Here is a 15,640-nt window from a genome sequence, read left to right on the forward strand (position 1 = left end):
CACCACCTAGCTGCCAGAGCTTACCTTAGGCCAGTCATTTGAACTTCTCTAGACTTCAGTTCCTTATTATGTAAAATGACAGGGATAGACTAGATTGCCTGTTAAGGCTATTTCCAATTCTAAATTCCAATGATCCTAGGCATCAAGAAATCTGGGTTTGAACATCAGTTCTAAAACTTAATGGCTTAGATGAATCACTTCTTTTTCCTTATCTAAAAATTGGTAATAACATCCATACCATTTCCCTATCCAAAAAATAGCAATAACATTTGTACCACTGAACCCATGGGATTGTTTAGGGAAAGTTAGCAGCCTGCAAGGGTAATTAGACTTTGCTATTCTTAACAAGCAGGCTCCATTTTCTCCTTGAAAAATTTCCAAATTGCTCCCACCCCAACCAAAAGAGAATAAAAAGACCTGGGCCCTTCATTCTAGCTCTGCCACTAACTAACTTTGTGACCGTGGGTCTCAAAGGTCCTTCTTCTTGGCTTGAATTTCCCCTTCTGGAAAATGTAGGGCTTGGACTAGATGACCCTTGAACTCCCTCACAGCTTGAGGGTTCTAGCATTGTCTCTACTAGCAGGTGTTCAATTCAGCTTGGTTATAGATGGCTAGCCCTAACATCCCACGTTCCCTCCTTCCCCAACCCTTCTCCATTCCAGTGCCTTCCTCCATAGACTATTTCCTATTTATCCTATGTATAGATTGTTTTGTAAATATTTGTTTGTTTGTTGTCTCTTCCATTAGATTGTAAACTCCTTGAGGACAGGGACTGTCTTTTATCTCTTTTTGTATTCCCAGCACTTTAGCCCAGTTCCTGTCACATAGTAAGTAGGTGAGGTGCTTAATAATTGTTTATTGATTGGTTTTTTTACAGAGACTTAAGGATTCTTTGTAGTTATTCTGTATAGTATATGGGTAGGAGAAGCATCCATCTGTATAGCATGCTCTGAAGAACCTTGAGAAAGGCCCATTTGCACCAACTGTTCCCTACCAGCCGTGCCACTGAGTCTGAAATTCCCACCCCTGGTCAATCCCTTGAGTTAATATTTCTTCCTAAGTATCATTGTTCCCCAGAAGGACCATTCTTCCTTGCTCACATACTAGTCCATAATGGTCATCTTTTACACCACCTATAATGATTTACAATTAACAAACTGTTTTATGAAAGTCCTTTATATAAAGTCATTTATAAAGGACGTTTGTAAGGCATTTTATAGTTCATAAAGGGCCTTGAATATTTACAATGCGCTTAAGAATTTACAAGAAAACTTTACAATTTTCAAGAGGCATTGCCATTTACAGGGCATTCTGAAGTGTACAAAACTTTACAGATTAAGAGGTTTTAATATTGACAAAAATTTTTACAAATTAATTAAAGGCTTTCTAGCTTACAAGGAGATTCCGTTTTCTAAGGACTTTTAAGTTTACAGAATGTTTCCTATCTCCATTTTTGTCCTCTCAATGTCATACTGTTTAATGAAGTTCTTATACACATATAGTACTCTTTTTTTAATCTATCCTACTGTAATGGGAATGCAAATTTTAAAGATGTTCCCTGCCCCTAGGCTAAAGTGCACCTGGAGCCTGGGGTGGGAGGCTTGTTTTTGAGTTGATACTTTTTGATTGGCCAGTGGGTTCAAAAGGTTGTTACATTCTCTGAGCCAGGAGAAGGCTAATAAGCCCTGATGTGTAGCTTTGTTTTGGGGCTCACTTTGAGAAGTGTTCTGTGATTTGATATGGATTCTGGGAAGCTGTTGTCCAGAGCCCCCTGGCTTTGAAAAACCCAGATGTTGAAACCCAGATGTTGATTTGGTATGGATGTAATGGCTGGACAGTTTGGAAAGCTGTCTACTTGATCTGTTTCTGTCTTGATAATTCTGCCTGTATACTTTGAAGTTTGGGGTGCTGACCTTTTTCCCCTGAACAAGGTAAAGGATATATGTCTGACTGATTAAAGTAAGCTTGTTAACCCATTTTGAGTTGCTTTCCTTTATCAAAGCAGATCCAAGAACCTGTGCTGGCAGCCACCCTGGGAACACTGGGGTGCTTGCTGCTACACCTACTTGCCTTAGCTCTGAGAGGACTCCAGATTTTGTAGCACATGAAGTATCTCTCGCAGGGCTGAAAATAAAGTAGATGATTAGTAAATGGTGATGGAATAAATAAAATAATCTGTAAGGCCAGCAAGATGAGTATTATTACCCCATCTTACAAAAGAGAAAATAGAGGTTCAGATAATTGAGTTAATAGGAAAAATGTACTTTGACACAGAAGACTGTGGATCAAATTTTGTCTCTTCCATTTACTAGATATATGACCTTGAGCAAATTATTTCATTCATTCATTCATCAAAAAAAGCATTTATTAAATGCTTACTATATGCCAGGCACCTTTCTGAGTTTAAGAACTAGGTTAGGTACTGGCTATTTTCAGGTTATCAACAAATAAAGTACTTTATAAATTGTATCTTAATCTTATATTGTACCTAACAAATGGCAAAATAAGTGGGTTTTTTTTTCATTTGATTTAAGTCCATTACTCTCCATTTCTGATGGCTTACTATGGCAGAGAGGTGACCTCAGTTTCTCAGAGGATATGCCAATAGAGGGCAAGCACTGGAAAGGTCTACCAAATGGGGAAGCCTTCAAGGACAAAATGGCAGTCAACTCAATTATATGTTCAAAGTAACCACAAGGTGTGCTAAGTTCAGAGATTCTGATCACAGAACGTTGTCCAACAGGTGATAAATTGTCTGAGCCATAGAAGGTGCCCAAACCACTTTCTAAGGTGTAGATAGGCTGTAGTCTCCAATGTGGTAATAAAACACACATGAATGGAAGCCCAGATCTTTGTAATTTTGAGTAAGGCACCTGATCTGGTCTGGGGAGGTGGTGGGGAGAGGTAGGAAGAAGAATCAGATTTGTGGGGTAAGTTATAATGGAAGGAAGGAATGATTTGAGGCATTGGGAGACCTTGAGCAGAGTGGGGTGAGGAGTAGGGAAGGATAGCTTAGAGAAAAAGATAAGGTACAGAAGTGATGGGAGGGAGAATGCCCAAGAGTACACTTTGTCCTCTCAGCAGATAGAATTAAATTAATTCCTGGGATACCTGAAATTCTCTGATTTTCCTAATTCTGAGATTTGCACAAGGCCAGCCTCTTAGGAACTTTTTCTTTGGTCTGTTTCTGAATGGCTCAGTTGACTTGCTGTTTACCTCTTATTCCAAATTCCCCATTTTAAATCACAGACTACAGAACATCAGAGCTAGAAGAGTCATTAAGAGTTCATCTAGTCCAGCCCCCTCACCTTTGAGACCCAGAGAAGGGAAATGACTTGCCCAAAATCACACAAGTAATAAATGGCAGAGGCAGCATTTGTACTCAGGTCCTCTGACCCCAAATCCTGTGCTTGTTCTCTGACATTATGCCACTTCCTGCTCGAGTTTTCCTTAAAAAGGCTTTTAATTGTATAGCTTGTTAGCCTATAGTCTGCATGTAGCTTCTTTGACACACTTATTTGGCATGTGGTAAGACTCATGAGGTCTCTTTGTGATGTGAGGTCAGGAAGTGAGGTAGACCACAGGAAGCACTGTACAGAAAAATGAAGCTATGGCAAATTCCTTCTCCTGTTGTTAAGAAACATCCCATTCCAACCTCTCCTTTTTTCCTTCCCTCCCCACTCCCAATGTCTTACAAAGAGCATAGAGCTGGAAAAGACCTTAGAATTTATAGCAGCTTTTGTTGATGGTGGCAAAGAATTGGAAATTGAAAGGATACCTATCCACTGGGGAATGACTATACAAGTTATGCTATGTGATTTAATAGAATATTACTGTGCTATAAGAAATAATGATCAGGACACTTTCAGAAAAACCTGGAAAAACTTATATGAACTGATGCAAACTGAAGTGAGAAGAACCTGGAGTTATATACGGTAACAGCAACATTGTGTGATGACCAGCTGTGAATGACTTAGCTACTCTCAGCAATACAATGATCTAAGACAATTCTGAAGGACTTATGATGAAAACATGCTATCCCTTCACAGAAAGAACTAATGGAGTCTGAATGCAAATTGAAGTTTTTTAAATTATTCTTGGATGTTTTGAATCTGTTTTCTTTTTTTAAATTAATTTATTTATTTTTAGTTTTTAACATTTGCTTCCATAAGTTTTAAATTTTCCCCCTCCCCAAGACAGTGTGCAGTCTGAAACAGTCTCTACATATACATTCCTGTTAAACATATTTTCACAGTAGTCATATTGTATAGAAGAATTAGAATGAAAGGGAGGAACCATGAGAAGGAAAAAAAACAAAACCAAAAAAAGAAAGCAAATGGTCTGCTTCTCTCTGCATTCAAACTCCATAGTTCTTTCTCTTGGACATGCATGGCATTTTCCATCATGAGTCTTTTGGAGTTGTTTTAGGTCTTTGCATTGCTGAGAGTAGCTCATACACTGTGGTTACTGTGTACAATGTTCTGGTTCTGCTCACTTCACTCAGCATCAGTTCATTCAAGTCTTTCCAGGTTTTTCTGAAGTCTGCCTGCTCATCATTTCTTATAGCACAATAGTATTCTGTTACATTCATATACCACAACTTTATTGGCCATTCTCCAATTGATGGACATCCCCTCAATTTCCAGTTCTTGGCCACCACAAAAATTATCTGTGTTTTCTTTTGCAACACGGCTAATATGGAAATGTTTTTATGAGTGTGCATGTATGATATCAAATTGCTTGTCACCTTAAGGAGGAGAGAGAAGAAGAAAGGAGAGAATTTGGAAGTCAAAAATTTTAAAAACAAATATTAAAATTTTTTGTTTACATGTATTTGAGAAAATTACAGCTAGGTGGTACAGCAGATAGAATACTAGCCCTGGAATCAGGAGGACTTAAGTTCAAATTCAGCCTCAGACACTTACTAGCAGTGTCACCCTGGACAAGTCACTTAACCCTGTTTGCCTCAGTTCCTCATCTGAAAAATGAACTGTAGAATGAAAGGGCAAAACACTCCAGTATTTTTGCCAAGAAAACTGCAAGTGGGATCATAGAGTCAGAGAGCTGAAATAGCTCAATAACAACAATTGAGAAAATTAAATAAAAATTAAGTGCTTAAGACAGATGGAAGGAAAAGACTCTACTCCAAATGCCTCATTTTTTAGGAACCTGAGGCCTAGAGAGTAGCTCACAAGCAGTAAGTAATGAGCCAGAATTTGAATCCAAGTCCTTTGACTCTAAATCCAGTTTTTTTCCCCCACAATATTATCTTGCCACACTAAGCCCCAGAAGGTTCTTCCCTATGTCAATCCCCTGGTACTCAGAAAAAGGACCCAGCTGCCCTCTTTAACATATGAGGGAGTAGGGATATTTTGTTTTCTGGTGGTGCCCTCCTTTTCTCCTAGAGGGCTTAGACCCTGTATCTGTTAGACCATGAATTAGACCATGCTTAGACCATGAATCTATTTTGAAATAATAATTGATCAATACCCAATAGTCTGAAGGAGGCAGAAAGTCACAGAATCTCAGAGTTAGAAGAAAACTGAGGTTAGTTAGTGCCTAAATAAGAATCTCTCCTAAAATTTATCCAACAAATGATCATCCAGCTTTTTCTTGAAGATGTCCAATGAGGAGGAACGCACTTCCTCCCACAGTAGTTCATTATATTTTTAGACAACTCATAATTGTTAAGAATTTTTTCCCTGTCTCAAGCCTAAAATTAATTTCTTTCAAACTTTCACCCTTTGAAGTAAAAAATAAATAAATAAAATCCATCCTATCTTCTTATAATAGCCCTTCAAATACTTTGATTACTATTATATCCTCCCTAAGTTTTCTCATCCCCAAGTTGTCCCCATTTCCATCAACAGATTCACATGAGGCAGGAACTTGAGGGCCTTTACCAACTAGATTGCTGTCCTATGGACACATTCCAGTCTATCAATATCCTCTTGAAAGGTGGTCCCCAAATTTGAACACAATACTCCAATACAATCCAACCAGGGCAGAGGCCTTTAGCACTACCATCTCCCTGCTCCTAAGCATTGTAACTCTCTTAATTCAGCCAGTTTCTTGCACTAACTTCCTTGGCTATCATATCATAATGTTATCTTATTGTGTTTGGTGTACACTAAGACCCCCAGATCTTTTTCAGATTGATTGGTAAAAAATATTGTAGACCAATGCAACCAAGATTAGGAGGGAAGCAGAAAACTGGGAAAGTATTTTTACAACTAGTCCCTCTGATAAAGGCTTCATTTCTAAAATATAGAGAGAACTGTGTCAAATTTACAAGAATACAAGTCATTCCCCAATTGATAAATGGTCAAAGGATATGAACATGCAGTTTTCAGAGGAAGAAATTAAAGCTATCTATAATTATATGAAAAAATGCTCTAAATCAGTATTGATTAGAGAGATGCAAGTTGAACAGCTCTGAGGCACCATATTACACCTATCAGATTGGCTAACCTGGCAAAACAGAAAAATGATAAATGTTGGAGAGGATGTAGGAATGTTGAAACACTAATTCATTGTTGGTGGAGCTGTGAGCTGATCCAACCATTCTAGAGAGCAATTTGGAACTATGCCCAAAGGGCTATAAAAATATGCATACCCTTTGACCCAACAATACCACTTCTAGGGCTGTATCCCAAAGAGATCATAAAATGGGAAATGGACCCACATGTACAATAATATTTATACCAGTTCTTTTTATGGTGGCCAAGAACTGGAAATTGAGGGGATGCCCATCAATTGGAGAATGTCTAAACAAGTTGTGGTATTTGAATGTAATGGAATGCTGTTGTGCTATAAGAAATGATGAACAGGTGGACTTTAGAGAAACCTGCAAAGACTTACATGAACTGATGCTGAGTGAAGGGAGCAGAACCAGGAGAACATTGTACACAGTAACAACCACAATGTGAGGACTGATTTTGATAGACCTTCTCAGCAATGCAAGGACCTAAAACAATTCCAAAGAACACATGATGGAAAATGCCAGTCATATCCAGAAAAAGAACTATGGAGTCAGAATGCAGAAGAAAGCAGACTATTTTCTTTTTTGCTTTATTTTATTTTTTCTTTCTTTCTCATGGTTTTTCCCATTCCTTATAATTCTTCTATGCAACATGACTAATGTGAAATGTGTTTAATGGGAATGTATGTGTAGAGCCCATATCAGATTGCAATCTGTCTTGGGCAGGAAGGGGAGAGGAAGGGGGAGAAAATTTAAAATTTATGGAAGTGATTATTGAAAGCTAAAAATAAATAATTTAATTTTAAATATATATATATATATATATATAGTAGAGCACACAGCTGGCATTGAAAAATGTCAAGAGGGTACCAAAAATGTGATAAGACTCAATATAACATTTTAAAAACTCATGAATAATAAAAGAATTGTTGTTAGGGTGACAAATAGTAACATTCTGGGTATCTCAGTCCCTGTTTATTAAATACCTATTCTGTGCCCAGTCCTGTACAAGGTGTTGGGGAACATGACATAATCTCTGACTGCACAGAGATTACAGTCTAGTTAAAGAGAACACACATGAAAAGACTTACGAACTGTCAGAGCTGTAAGAGATCTTAGAAGTAACAACAATATTGTTTTAAGAGCAACTTCAGGTGATTAAGTAATTTTGACTATTATAAATACTCAGATTAGCTGCAAAGGATCTATGAAGGAAGAAGCTATCTGCATCCAGAGAAAGAACTGACCAATAAAAAGTATGTATAGAATGATTTTATATACATATATATATGTATATACTTATTTGTATCTAATGGTAGCTGTCTGTAGTGGGGGAGAGGGAAGAAAAAAATTTGTGATAACTTTATTATATATTTAAAAGGACTAGCAAGTTATACACAATAGATTCACAGTTTCATATGCAATCATCTTTTTTATTATACTATGGAAATGTTTATTTTATTCCATAAATTTAAAATTAAATAAATCTTTTTTAAAATTTTAATCATAGAACATAAAATGTCCAAGCCCAAAGAATTTAGGGATAACTTGGTCCAACCTCTTCACTTTATGGATGAGTAAACTGTTATAACAAAAAACAGTAATGGATTTGGAGTCTAAGAATATGAACTTGAATCACAGAATTACTGCTTACTAACTGTGTGACCTTTGGCAGTTGACTTCTACTCTTTGGGCCTCAGTTTCCCTTCTCTGAAAAATGAGGGAATTGGACCAGATGATCTCTATGCTCCCTTTGAAGTCTAAATAAAGTTATCCCTTCTGCATTGCAGGGGTTAGGAGCATGGTGCCCCCATAATCTGGAAAATCCACATAAAATTTTTGGCCCTCCTTTTGTACCAGAGAAAAAGTCTGAATTCGTTATGGTATTAAAAGAAAAAATATGTTGCTGTAATACAATACTATACTATGTTTTATACATTTCTGAGTTTCTAAACTTTTTCTGTGTTGTCTGCTGGTCTTTGTATGCCATCTATGGCTTCCACACAATTCCCTAAAAATTCCCATTTAATTTCTTATGCCAACCCATGATATAGCAAAACTGTGATGGGGAAAGTCATGATGTAGAAGGGATAATTGTACTATGAAACTGAGATTTTAAAAAAATGTCAAGCAACTTCCCCAAGGTCACAGAGAACTAGCTGGTGGTAGATCTGGGACTCAATACCAAGTCTCTTTAACAATCTTCCACTGCTAAATGATACTTCAGGAAGGGTATTAGTACATGTGTAACAACTCGAATTGCAATGACGTTGAATGCTCCAAGTCATGTAAAGTGCATCACTTGGGGAAATGGGTCAAGATGTAATGAGACAATGACCATCACTTTTGATGATTCCAGGGCCAGATTAGATGTAATGGATATATATTAGTCTATATTCTCCTGGATGTGTCTACCGAAAAGACAAAGGTGCCTACTGTGTGTGCTTAATAAATATCTGTTACCTTATATTAGTTGCCACACTATGTGAAGGAATACTGCAGCCTGCTATATACATGGGCTGCCTCATGGGAAGACATGAATAATAAACGTGGGCCAGGCGGAAAATGCAAGCAAGTTGCAAGCAAGTTCATTCGTTCATCTGAGGGTCAGGAATTATATAGGCAAAGCATACATTGTTTCATGGCCACTCCCATGGGACATTTCCCAAAATCATAAGTGACTACATGACTCCTAGCATGATGGTCAAAGTTCAGGAGAATGGGTGATATGAATTCCATGCGTAAACACAAACAAAAGCAAGAGCCATATCTTAAGGAATCAGATGGTGAGCCCACAATCCTGAGAAGATTGAGCTCAGAGAGAAAGAACAGACCTAAAGCAAAACTCTGGTCTAGATTTTCTTAAATGAACTCTCTCAGCGCTGGCCCTTGACAGAATATAGTTCTGAGGACTGAATTATCTGAGCTGAGACTAAGCAATCAGATGTTCTTTAAAAAAAAAAAAAAAAAAACAACAACAACAACAACAGGGGCGGCCAGGTAGCACGGCAAGTAAGAGCACCGGCTCCAGTGTTGAGAAGACCTGGAGATCGAATCCCGGGCTCAGACACTTAGCACCCACCCAGAAACACCTGGCCGTGTAACCTTGAGCAAGTTACTTAACCCCGATTGCTTAGGGGCTGCCAGGTGGCTCAGCGAGTAAGAGCACTGGCTCTAGTGTTGGGACGATCTGGAGATCGAATCCCGGGCTCAGACACTCAGCACCACACCCAGAAGAAACTGGACGTGTAACCTTGAGCAAGTTACTTAACCCCAATTGCTTAAAAATAAAAAAAAAAAAACAACAAATTTTATTGATGCCTCTTGTTTTTCTTATCACCAAAATTTTCCCTAATAGCCTTCTTCCTTACTCTCCTAGAGAACTACTCCATATAACAAATAATATTTTTAAAGACAAAAAAGGAAAATATAATCCAAACTGATCAACATATGGCAAAAGTCTTAAAATATATGATGTCCACAGTCATGAACCTCCAACTTCAGCAAAAGAGAGAGTTTATGATGTCTTCTTTGGAGCCATGCTTATTCTTTGTAATTTTGCAACTGAATAGTTTTTGCTGGTTCTTTCCATTTACCTTCTAGTCATTGTGTATATTGTTTCATTGGTTCTTCTTACTGCCCTCTGTTAATATGCATCTTCCCATTCTTCACTGTATTCATTATATTAGTCATTTCTTATAGCACAGTACTATTCCATTACATTCATGGACCACAAGTTGTTTAGCTATTTCCCAATCAATGGGCATCTACTTTGTTTCCAATTCTTTGATATCACAAAAAGTGCAGCTATGAATATTTTTATGCACATGGAGACTTCCATCTCATCATTTACCTTGGGGTTTAAGTCTACTTTGGAATCAGGATCATATGTTCTTGCTAGTATTGGAGATGAGGGATAAAAGAGGAAATAACTCTTCCTAAGGGAACTTGGGCATATTCTTGTGATGGAACCATTGGTGCCCTCTCTATCACAGAAGGAGTAGTCACTGTCTGATGCCCTTGGAAATGTCATGATGCCCAGGTGATTTATTCTCATAAGTTTTGGTTTGGGGGGACAGAAAGGAAGACATCATACTAACCCAAATGTCTAGGATGGGGACATCATAATACCCAATTAAAAGCATCTGAGAAATTTTCTTTATATTATTTCTACTGTATTATCAAAAAACCAGCCCAAATTATAGTCATATAAACCAAAAGATTTTACTTGTTTAAACAAAGGGAAACAAAGTCAGATTGCTCAGAGTAGGTCTTATTCCTCTTGGGTAATATCCATCTAATACATAGTAAACTCCACAAAGATGGGCTGTGTCTTACTCACTAGTAGCTGTGTGACTCCAGACAAGTCACTATCTCTCTGGGCCTGTTTCCTCATGGGTAGAATGATGTGATTGTTGGGAAGATCAAATGAGATAATGGGTGTCCATTTATTAGTTATAAAGTACAATATAAATATGAACCATCATCACTAGTTATCTTTGAAGATCTGTGTAGTCCTTACTGTTTAATAGAATAAGCAACAGACATTTATGAATTACTACTATGCACCAAAGTACCATGCAATGCATTAGAAATACAATGAAGCAGACCCAGCCCTTAAGGAGCTAACATTCTATAAAAATAGCAAAAGGGATGGACATAAATAGGCATATGCAAAATATATACAAAGCATATACTAGATAATTTGGGAGGGAGGTAAGTACTAGTCTTTTCTGAACTTTATTGGGGGAGGGGAGTTGGGGATCAGAATAGTACTCATTGGAGGTGGTATTTGAGCTAGGATTTGAAGGAAGCTCAGATTGAAAGAGGGACAAGAATCAGTTACTGTAAAGGCACAGAGACAAGAAATGGCATTTCATGTGAGAGGATTTAGCAAGTAGATAAGTGTGGCTGGACCATAGAGCGTGTGAAGGAGGAGGAGAATGCAAAATGGGCCTTGAAGGGTAAATGGGAGAGGCAGCATGGTAAGAAGGAAGTGTACTGAATTTTGAAGGCAGAGGATGCAGGTTCAAAACCTAGCTCTTTGTGAGAGAGAGAGTGAGAGAGAGAGAGAGAGAGAGAGAGAGAGAGAGAGAGAGAGAGAGAGAGAGAGATTTATTATCTCATTCCTTACTCTGATTCCTTCTATTTCTTTTTCTTCTTTTATTGCTATCCCTAGGATTTACATTACAATATGAAATAATCTACAAGCATTATTTATAATTGGGTTAAGCTAGTAGCCTTCCCAGTAAGATCAGGTATGAAGCAAGGATGTCAACCTCAGCCTTTTTATTTAAATTTTAAAAATAAAAAGGTTACACTTACTGGGTTTCTCAGAGGATAGAATTACAGAATCTCTTAGTTGGAAAGACTATCAGAGGTCATCTAATCCAGGGGTGGGGAACCTGACCAATTGGTTTTTCGCTGTAATCTTATAAAAGCAGTCATCCAGCCTTTACTTGAAGATTTTGTCATGGGGATAGGGGAGTGGGGAGAGGGGGAAGAGAGACCCATGACCTCCAGCCTCGAGAGGGAGAGAACAAGCTCTTATAGGCTCAGTGAGGCTATGTCCTTGTGGTACCAAACTAATGGATCTATTCCTGGGATTTCAGAACAAAGTTGGGAGGGCCCCCTAAAGGTCATATAACACTATGCCTTCATTTCGAAGAGGAGAAAACAGACTTGCCCAGGGTCACACAGCTAGTAAGTATCTGAGGCCAGATTTGAATCTTCCTGACTCCAGACCCAGCATTCTATCCACTGTGCCACCAAGCTGCCCCAAGTCACTGATCTGTAAAATGGGGATAATGATAGCACCTGCCTGAGAAGGTTGTTGTGAGAATCAAGTGTGTTCATCTATGTAAAGTGTTTTGCCAACTTTAAAGCAATATATAAATGCTAGTTATCCCATGTCTGAGCATCCATCTCAGTGGTGAACGGAGTAAATGAATGCTTTGACGTATGTACGAGTGAACATCGGGTAGGGAAGAGAAGGGACACTGGGTAAATGGGCTATCCATCTTTCCAGCTCACTTAATGATACAACAAATCTTTCCAAATGGCGTCGCAGTAAAGTGGAAAGTGCCCCAAGCACAAGAGAGAAGACCTGGGGCTCAAATTTCTGCTCTGTCACTTGCTAACCTTGAGACATTGGGCAAGCCTTTTTCTGGGCCTCAGTTTCCTCATGTGACTTGAGAGATTTGGACTAGATAATTTCAAAAGTGCCTTCAAGATGTCAAACTCTTTTTTTTTTTAAGCCAACACTTCCTTTCCACCTTCCCCACTACCCCCCCAACACCTGAGACCTGCAGCCTCAACATAAATAAAACAACACTGCCTAGCAGGATTTCCGGGTGAGATCTCTAGTTTGCCCTCGCCCACACTCTGAGGCTGGGGAGCTGTACTTTTGTTTCTCTATTTTCTAGCCCCGAGTTTCAATTTTTAACTCGGGGCTATTTCCCCTTTGTAGCTAAACTTTATTTCCTTTTCCTGTTGGTTTTTAAGTCGAGTCTGTACCAGAACTGTTGCCTGTGTAAGGTGCTGGGTCTCCACTGAAACTCAGCCCCAAGTATCAGAGGTGAAAGTCTTTGTGCTACCTAAACTCAAGACTTTTGACCATGGCGACAGGGTGAGTATTAGACCTGGGGCTTGGGGAAAAGGGATTTTAGAACCAATCAAGTCTAGATTGTTAGAGTGGGAAGATTCAATAAGCATTTATAAGTGCATAGTATGTTCAGAGCACGGTGCTAGGCTCTGGGGAGAGACAAGGTTTAGAGAAGAGAATTCCCAGAATCACAAGAATATTCAACGCCAAACAGAACTTTTTTGAACCAAGTCCAGAATCCTCATTTTCTAGAGGCTGAAATTGAGAACCACAGAGGCCAAGAGACCCATCTAAGGCCATAGTACTAGATACTACCAGAGGCATAATTCAAATCCACTTTTCTGTCTCCAAGTTCATCCTTCAGGGCTTTTCCTGTGACCCAAAACACATCGCTAGTAAGTTATAAAATTGAAACTCCAGACCAAGTCTCCTGATTTCCAGTTCAGGGCTCTGTATTCTGTCTCTCCAATGACTTTAGTGCCCAAAGCCTTCTTTGTAAATTGGGTTCACTCTACAGCTAGACAGGGACACAAAGATGGCAGGAAGAGAGGGTTAATCTACCTCTGTGTCTGGGCACAGAGAATGGTTGAGGCATCATAGCAGCATTTTCCGGAATATGACCTGGATCTAGGCATGGGGAGCTGGGGAGAGACTGGTTGAATCCTGGGGAAGGCCAAATTGGGGAACAGTGTAGTTTTCTGTAACAATGTAAATACTATAGAACTTCCCTCTAAAAAACCAATTCAATAAAACTGTACTAAGGCACCTATCTGGAACACTGAGGATAAAGAGATAAAAAGTGACATAGGCCTTGCCTTTCAATTGACAAGAAGGAATCAATGGGTACATAAACAACTCTGGTACAAAAGAGAGCCAGATCAAGGCAAAGCAGTCAGGCAAAGTGCTAAGGGAAATTTGAGGTGGGAGCCTGGGAGAGGAAGATGGGGAACAAGGAGGGAGAAACCTCTCTAAAGAATTTTCTTGTTTACAAGTCACCATTCTGTGTTACTCAGGGGTCAAGATTCCATGTACTTTCTCCAACAGGGAAGCATTCTTTTCAACTTTATTCCTTTCCCCCCAATACTTGGAGGAATGAAATAATTATTCCTTTTATCTGTATAGGACTGTACAATTCCCAAAGCACTTTCATATACAATATTTCATTTGACCCTCACAAATAACCCTGTGAGGAATTACTAACCCCTTTTAATGGATGAAGAAACTGAAACATGGGTGGTCAAAAGGGACCCTGGTTTCCTTAGTTGTTAAAAAGGAAAACAAAGAGGGGGAGGGGTAAAGAGAAGAAGGAAGAGCCAGAGTTGGATTGATCTCTGAGTTTCCATCCAGCTCTGTGAGGCAATGATTCTATGGTTTTCAAGGTCCCTGCCAGCTCTGGGAATCCCTGCTCTATTATTCCAAAGCCTCCTAACATTTTTTGATTCTGTTATTAAGATCCCTCCCAGTTCTGACATTCTATATTCTCTCATTCTAAAACCTCTTCTATCTCTACCATTGCACATTCTGTGATTCTAAACCCCCTACTCACACAGACATCGTATGTTTTATGATTCTAAGGCCCCCTTCTCACTATAAAATGCTAGGTTCTGTGATTCTAAGGTACCCTCCAGCTCTGGTATCAGTGGTTCTGGGATATGACCAAGGTGACTGACTGCCCTCTCCAAGTACATTAACAGACAAAGGTTTGTGTCTCTAACAATTTCATGCTGGGAGGGGGACAGGGGTTGAGGGGGAGGAGGGCGGCTTGCCTCCTTCCTTGGTTTGTGTGAAAGACTAGTCAAGTTTACGTGGTTAAAGAACACTAACAGTTATCCACATTATCACCTAAAATATATTGGGGAGACTTCCTTTGGAAAAGAATGGGGAAACTGACCATTTCTTCCTTTCTGGATACTCTTCCCCATTAGAACTGAATTCCAGTCATGAAACAGTTCTAAGCACTCAGAGCTAGAAGATGTCTTAGATTCATAGAACACAGAGTGTCTGTGTTAGAAGGACCATAAGAGGTTTAGCCCTGAGACTTTGTGATACAGATGAGGAAATTAAAAGTTTGCAAGACGCATCAACATACTAGAATTGCCAGACACTGGGAAAAAGAGGCAGATAACCCTGTTCTTGAAAGCAGAGGCCCAGCAGCTTTTTGTGCCTTTGTCACACCTTCCTCTCGGAATACAATTTATGATGAATCACCACGAGAGACATTTCAGGGATTAGGAGACATCAGTTCTTCCCTGGACCAGAATTTCCTTGGGTGAAGTGAACACAGGTCTCTGAGAGCAGCAACCATTAATTAAACACCTCCCCATTAGAGAACCATGCAAATGCTGGGGCAGGAGATTACAATGTATGTATAGATAGATAGATGATAGATAGATAGATAGATAGATAGATAGATAGATAGATAGATAGATAGATAGATATAGATATAGATAAAGATATATATATATATATGTGTGTGTGTGTAGTTTACAGTGTTTACATGATATATAGCCCCTGCCCTAGGTATTGTATAGATAAGAAGGAGGAGGATAACATAC

The 15,640-nt window shown here is 38.9% G+C and overlaps 1 protein-coding gene across 6 annotated transcripts in view; it reads left to right on the forward strand.

Moving 5' to 3' along the window:
* LOC138173634 (ena/VASP-like protein) overlaps nt 1-15,640 on the forward strand; it is a 285,460-nt gene that overhangs the window by 150,924 nt on the left and 118,896 nt on the right. The window contains exon 1 of one of the 6 annotated variants that reach the window (XM_069103680.1): nt 12,972-13,109. The exons of the other annotated variants lie outside the window; for them this stretch is intronic. Within the exon in view, the coding sequence (XP_068959781.1) occupies nt 13,099-13,109 (11 nt within the window). The 5' untranslated portion in view covers nt 12,972-13,098. Of the gene's footprint in view, nt 1-12,971; nt 13,110-15,640 lie in introns of those variants that run through there. 6 annotated transcript variants of the gene reach the window in all.

This window comes from Petaurus breviceps, unplaced genomic scaffold (genome assembly GCF_028583685.1).
Source record: "Petaurus breviceps papuanus isolate PSGF00001 unplaced genomic scaffold, PetGlider_PUasm1.0 63, whole genome shotgun sequence".
NCBI lineage: Eukaryota > Metazoa > Chordata > Mammalia > Diprotodontia > Petauridae > Petaurus > Petaurus breviceps.